Source organism: Cheilinus undulatus, linkage group 3 (genome assembly GCF_018320785.1).
Source record: "Cheilinus undulatus linkage group 3, ASM1832078v1, whole genome shotgun sequence".
NCBI classification, from domain to species: domain Eukaryota; kingdom Metazoa; phylum Chordata; class Actinopteri; order Labriformes; family Labridae; genus Cheilinus; species Cheilinus undulatus.
The window spans coordinates 10,097,522-10,104,946 of record NC_054867.1 but is presented as its reverse complement, the minus strand read 5'-3'; the positions used below and the strand labels follow the sequence as shown (position 1 = coordinate 10,104,946).

Genomic DNA, 7,425 nt, shown 5'->3' with positions numbered 1-7,425 from the left:
TCATTACTATATTAATGATTAAGACTAATCTGTTATGATAGGCCACAACTGAGTACGCTCTAGACCTGTCCTCACTGTAAAGTGCATTCAGATAACTTTAGCTATGAATACACAAACAAAGACTGATTGATTGATATTGAGGATTAGCAACTCTTAAATTACTTAAGGGGAAATACCAAGGCAAACTGGTGTTTTTAATGATACGATACAGTGCTTTTAACCTTTTCAGTGTCCTTTTTAGTTTTAGTTTTTTTTTTTTATCACAAGATTACCCAACACTGATAGAAGATATTCATAATTTTACCTGGTATCCAGACACGGTTACTGATGTGCCAACTTTATTTCAAATGCTGTTCAAATGTCTTACTTGGTTTGCCAGGTTTGTTTTGTGTTAGGGAAACAAACAAACCCTATCACTTCAGCTTCTTGATCAATACGCTATTCAAAATGTGCCCTCAGGACTGAAGTTTTAGGTCTGAATAACAGCTAGTTTCATTTTTGACACTTTACAGGAATGTGTTTTTGTTATTTCAAGCACTTACAATTGTGTTCGTGAACCACCCTACACATTAGCTCATGCAAAAAGGATCACATTTTTCTTTACTGCCTGATTGGAAACACATTTTTGCATTGTGAATGTTTCTATCATATATGAATTGAATTTACACCAGTAACTCCATTTCTGCTGGTAGTGGCTAATGCTTTTCACCATTTATTATCTTTGTGACGGGCTGTGACAACCAATGGCAGGCTGTTCTGTCGTTGTGTCATACTGTATGAAACTGTGCATGTTTTTACACTGAGATCGTGGATAAGACCTGATTACTCATAATGGAGAGAAAGAGGGACAGAGAGCCTGTGATATGTCCCACTGTGTCACTGCAGACAGTAACTGCTTTGAGAAACAGCTCAAAAACAGTCAAAACAAAGAAGTGAAAGGCCTTTTTTGTAAAAATGTGAATATTTTGAAGATCTTTTGTCACAGAATGATTATTTTTTTGACTACTTTGTCCCCAGGAGAACAAGTCTGTGCGAAAAAGTCATTATTGTTTACTGTGTGTCAAACATAAAAATCTTTAAGTTTGAATTATCTGTTTAGATTTTTCTTTTGTCTTCATAGTCCCATAATGTTTTTAAAATTCCCCAGGGTTGATGTTTTACAAGCTTTTTAGGCTAGTAAGTCCAGGTGAGACAAAATGGTTAAAAAAGCTACGGGCCTGGAGGGTTAAAGTCAGAAATTATGGAATAAAAACAATCCAGAAGGGAAATTTGTGTGACAAATCCAATGAGTTTTAGTCTGAACACATCTTAAGGATCCTAGCCTCTCATGCTGCATTCATGTCCCTCAGGGGAGAAAATAGCAGAAGATGCCTGCAAGAAACTAACATAAATATTAACATACAGCATCTATGAAAGTGTGAGAGTGGATCCAAAACTTTTCTAGGTCCCAGTTAGGGAATGAATGGAAACATGGATATATAATTAAGACTTTGTGATGTCTGATTAGATGTAAAATGTACTTTCTAAAGTTATGCTCACTTATTCAAGTGTGCCAGAGAAAACAACATTTATGAATCATGGAAGCTTCCCAGCTCCTAGCAAGAAGCTGTTTTTGTTCCCGTCTGACATGAATGCAGCATTAGTCTGCATGCTAGCTCAGGAATTCACTGAGTTGTCGTCTACTTTGGTTCCTCAAACAAAACTCTCTGTAGCCTTCCCATTTTTCTTGCACTAGTTGCTATCATGCTCCAAAATAAAATCAATTATTTTTCAGTAAATGGGGTTCATTACCAAACTGTAAAAGGGCTTGCTGCTTGTGGTAGAAATAGCATTCTGATTTTCACATCTGCACATCTACAACACTGGATTAGAGGTAAGAAAAACATTGTACAAGGCAAAGTGATTAAAAGCATGTGATTAAGCCTGCAGGTGGTTAAAAAAGAAACCCAAACATGTTTACTTTTACAAACCAGATCCAAACCAAAGAATGGTGTTGAGGAGGTGATAGTGCATAGTTTTGCATGGAACTAAAATGCGTGCCAGGACTGAATACAGCACTCATTAAGGTTCGATGACTGGTCTACCAGCTGTGGAGAAACTGAAATCTTTCACTGCGTAAATATCAATATGATAAACATATCTGCCGGCATCCTGTGGAGGTTGATGATCAGAAGCTGATATGTTACAGGACGGGGCCAGTGTGAGAGTGTAGGGGACCTCATGTGCCTACTTATCTGGGATGCTACACAGAGGTTTTCAGGGTGCACAAAAGCCGAAGATGTTTGGAGCAGAATCGAACCCAAAAAAATCTCTAAAGGACGCTTGTTGAGGCCTCCGCGTGCTGAAAGCTACCCCGAAGGCACACTTCAAGTCTGTGTGGGTAAAGGGCACGAGGAGCACGGAGGGAAACCAGCGCCGTCCACTTTGTCTCCTTCAACGGGGCCAATTCCTTCGAGCTGGAAACTTAAAATAAAGGCTTGTGGTCTAATTCCACTCTTATATTCCTCGTGTTTCTTTATAAGCAGAGGAGAGCCCACTCAGTCTCCAGACAGGTCTATTCTGTGTTATGTGTTTCATATATTAATATATTCATGTGTTTGTGTCTGTGTCGGGTGTGTGGGGTCAAGGTTTGTCATAGCAGGTGTCGTCCAGTCCGCCATGTGCTGCTACGCCAAGGAGTAGATGGCATTGACGGGTGAGGTGGCCTCAGAGCTCTCATTTCCCTCCGTCTCGTCTTTGTCCTTCTTCACCGTGTACTGGCCGATGAAAGAGCCGTCCTCGTTGAACTGGCCATCGCCACCTTCGCCGTAGTCAACCAGGCTGTCGTCGCTTTCCTTCACGTTGCCGTCCAGCGACGTCTGACTGCCCTGAAGCGGCTTGTTGTCCTCGTCGCTGCTGCAAAGGTGAGGAAGAAAAATGTTAGAAACAGAGCAGGGTAATGTTAGACTACGTCAGCTGGAGGTTGGGAGTGTTTCTTCTCATCAGCAAAGGTTAGTCAGGCACAGGAAAGTGACACATTAAGGGGACTGCAGGTAAAGAAATGATGTTAATTTGATTTATTTCACTTTAAAATAAAAAAAGTCTTCTTTAAGTGATGTATCACTGGTCACAAATTCCTTTTTACACTGAAATCTTTAAATATAGAGCTCATTTCTTTTCCATTTGTGCTTTAAAGGATAGGTTTGAATATTCTCAGTTTACAATAAAGTTGTGAACTTCCTTTTGGATTTTGGCAAGGCTGCCAATAAGAAGGGAAAAGAGGGGAAAGCACTCTGGGGCCAGTCATCTTTTAAGGGTCCGTTAACCCTCTGAACCCTGCTGGATCATTAATGATCCCAAGCGGTAGCAAATCGGTGGTTCACAATATCTCAGGAAACATACAACGGACCTCTGTGGAGTAAACTATGAGGGTAAGCGTACAACTAATTAGCCGATCAACAGATGGCTCTTGTTGTTTATATCCCTTCCAGAACATTTTTAACCCGGGGGCAAAGTGTGGTGTTTGTTCAGAGCTGTGATACTATAAATCCTAATTACTGAACCCATGATAGTATGACTATTATGTTTTTCACGATGAGGGTCTGCGTGCTGCCCTTGTTTGCTTCCAGGTAGAAGAGCCTTATGGCAGAAGCAGAAGCAACCATGGCTACATTTCTGATAGAACATTGAACCAGGGTTGCAGGCCAGAGCTGACCAAAATTATTTGTTAAGTAGTTTAAACGACTAGTAATTCTTAGCCAACCACAGAGGGGGTGGATTTGAGGTAATTTGCCAGCTAATTATGCACATCCAAACTTGCAGCTGACAAGAAACCAGCTAGACTGGGTGGAAGCAAATGTTGGTTTTATGGTTGCTAAAAGTGAGTCTACATGTTTCCAAGCCAGTGTCTACATTGATGAACAATAATGTAAAGATCATCTGTTTATTCTAGTCCTATACAGTAGCTTCACCAGGCCTTAGAAAGACCTTTCTATAGAAAGAGTTGAAATATTTAAACATATCCTTTAAAAAACAGAGCTGCATCTGCATTTTTTTCCCAAAGATGCTTGTTGATGAACATTTGAATTTGAAGCTTTGCAGAACATTTTTCAGTATTCACCTCCATGTTTTCAAAGCAACCCTGTCTCATAAAAATAACATTCATAATAAAGAAAAATGTGCTTTTTTAAAGGAAATGTAACTCAGTCATCTAAGTCTAAGTTTTCTAGAGTTTACCAACTCTAGGGTCTTCTTTCTGAGACAACTTTGACCATGTGACTTTAGCACAGTCTCAGAACATAGGTCTTTTATTTGGCAGTAATTACATTTCCTTCTCTGTGTATTTGACACATTAAACAAATAACCAAACAGTATTTTCAAAGAGACAGGGGTGATTAAAAGACATAAATACTGTCCCCAAAATTCAATGCATACTCATGCTAAATAGTCGCCATGTTCTGACATGAGATCAAAACATAAATACTCTGATACACCTCAGACTGCTTAATCCCATATCAGAGCATGGCTGCATGTCTGAACCTCTGATTTTAGGGGAAGAGAACTTCATGCACAGGGAGTCAGAGCTACACTTTAGCATTAGCTTTCTCATCTATGATCAAGCTGGTAGCATTACAGCAAGAAATGCATTTGAAGGATGCAAAAGTGGGATTTCCTCTTGGGGACTTGTCTTCCTGTCCATGTCTTTATATTACATCTCAGTGATCAAACATTGTTGGTGCAGACCCCCTACTGTAGGAGAGAACAGAATCAACACTGTAGCTTCTCTGAAATCATCATGCTCCATGCTGATACACTTTAGATATTATCCAGAGACCATACAAGGTAAGAGCAGAAATATACCAGAGCAGACAATGTAAGGTCAAAGTCAGACACAGATGCAGCAAATTCAGCAAAACATGAACCAGAAATCCAGTTTGATTTTATCAGTCGATAAAAAAACCTTAAAGAGTTGAGGCAGAAACACTGAGAGGAGCAGAGACAGTAAAAAGATGGATGTTATCAGAACAAAGGAACAAAATGAGACAATGGAGAGATGTTACATATGAAGAGAGAGGGAGTAAAGGTATGGGAGAGAAGCTGTTTCTAGTCTGATCTTGCAGTAACTTAAAGGTAGCCATTCAAAAAAGGGTTAACATAATCTTAACCTGTCCTTCAGGGAATCAATCCTAAATGTTGTGTTGAATTTGGCAGCTATTTTACATTTAGTACATCTGGTCAGAGAGTGAAATGTCTTAAGCTTTAGTCACAGGATTTTAGTCTTTTTTGCCCTTTAAAGCAGCCGTTCCAAACCATTTGGACCCCTACTGCTTTTATGTAAGAAATGCTGAGCCTTTCAGGAACATGACAAAAATGAAGCATTGCGCTGCTTTTACATATTATGATTGATTTTAACTGTTAACAGCCAAACAGAAAAGGCCGACACTATTTCATCCATCCATTCTTTTTCTACACCACTTTTCTCACGAGGTCGTCTTTAGACTGTAGGAGAAGCCGGATTACTCAGAGAGAATCCACACATGCACATGCAAACTTCAGACAGAAAGACCCTGTCTGACCTTTTTTGCTGGGAACCAATGCTTTGAAATTTGAGTTGATAAAAAAAACAATAAAAACACATTAGTCCAGTTTCAGTCATTTTAAGGTGCTTACATTTTAGTAAGAAGCTTTCTCCCTTTAAACTTGATTAAGAATATGCAAAAAACGTATATAAATGCACTATTATTACCTTAATCACTATTTATACTAAGGCCCTCATCAATCTCATCTCAGTGATCCAGGCCTTCATTGATACCACTATCAATACTTAAATATCCCTGGCATTAGGCCATTACTTCCTATCTCCATTTTTCCTAATTTTATTTTATTTTATTTATTTATTTATTGTGTATTTATTTGCCTAAATCAGTGCTTTTGGCCATCCTTCATATCTGTCACAGGGTTTTAAAAATGTTTAAACCAATCAGAAGTTTCAAAAAGATGCTGGCTATTTCATCTAAACCTTTATTTAATCAGGTCAGTCCAACTGAGATTTTCACTAACAATTTAAAATATTCAGAGTCGCCAGGTTTCAAATCAGTCTGCAGAAATTATAGAACTTCTTACCTAACTTAACTCAAACTTTGGGAACAACAAATAGCAGAGGGTCAGTTAACCTCAGGTTGTCGTTTCCATGACCATTCAGTGTAAAATGATTTGAAAAGTACAGCATTCTTTTTCATTTCCTGAAGAGTGTTGATTTTGGAGATAGGAGGTTATGGCCTGACAGCAGAGATATCTTTGTAAAAATATTAATACAAATATATTATAAAATATAATAATATAAATATATTTAAAAAATACAATAATATAAACAGGACTAGTTTCTAACAGGACTTGCATGTTTATCTTAAAATACTGGGAAAAGCAAATTTCTTCTACAAACAACTGTACACTCACAGGCCACTTTATTAGGTACGCCTTGCTAGTGCCAGGTTGGACCCCCCAGCCTACCTGACTATTATTACTGACCATGTCCATCCCTTTATGACCACAGTGTACCATCTTCTGATGGCTACTTCCAGCAGGATAATGCACCATGTCACAAAGCTCAAATCATCTCAAACTGGTTTCTTGAACATGACAATGTGTTCACTGTACTGCAGTGGCCTCAACAGTCACCAGATCTCAATCCAATAGAGAACCTTTGGGATGTGGTGGAACAGGAGATTTCCATCATGGATGTGCAGCTGACAAATCTGCAACTGTGTGACGCTATCATATCAATATGGACCAAAATCTTAGTTCATGAAGAACTAAGGCAGTTCTGAAATCTAAAGGGGGTCCAACCCAGTCCTGGCAAGGTGTACCTAATAAAGTGGCCTGTGAGTGTATATTTAGTTGATTGCAATAATTGCCCCCTCAAGTTTAGCTTCATTTGGTCAGTGTGAATGTCTGCTTAGGAGGTGATCTAAGCCCCAATTTCACAGCTTTTCATGGCTGCAGGCCACAATGGATTTTTTAAATTATTTTTGGCAGCCAACCCTATTTGTTCTTCCAGATCGGATGTAGTGCTCAGGCGGTGAAATGAAACCATGCTGCAAGGACATGTAGGTTTTTGAAGAATCAAGAGACATTTAGACTTAACAAGTCTACTCACTGATGAGTAGAACTGAGTTGTACTGTACTAAAGCACATGTGCTTCCATGTACCACCTCTCCTAGTAGATTCAAGCCAAGCACTGAAGAGTGATATACTTCATTTACACTGACCTAAAGGAGCTCAGAGTCAAGTGTACTCAGATCTAGAGTCACATAAGCCCTATAAAGTTAGAATTAGATTGCTGTAGGACCTAAACTGACTAGAATGGCTGTTCCTGACATGAATAGACCAAAACGGACTGCCAAAGAGCAAAAGAAAAGAAGATGCCGTTTTTTTTAGAGAAGGACT

The 7,425-nt window shown here is 39.0% G+C and overlaps 1 protein-coding gene across 7 annotated transcripts in view; it reads right to left on the bottom strand.

Annotated features, from left to right (window-relative positions):
* Positions 1-1,130: 1,130 nt before the first annotated feature.
* Positions 1,131-7,425, bottom strand: part of nfasca (neurofascin homolog (chicken) a) — a 134,741-nt gene continuing 128,446 nt past the window's right edge. For all 7 annotated transcript variants that reach the window (XM_041782663.1, XM_041782671.1, XM_041782665.1 and 4 more), the window contains one exon: positions 1,131-2,895. In XM_041782663.1, coding sequence (XP_041638597.1) covers positions 2,667-2,895 — 229 coding nt within the window. In that variant the 3' untranslated portion in view covers positions 1,131-2,666. The remainder of the gene's footprint in view (positions 2,896-7,425) is intronic.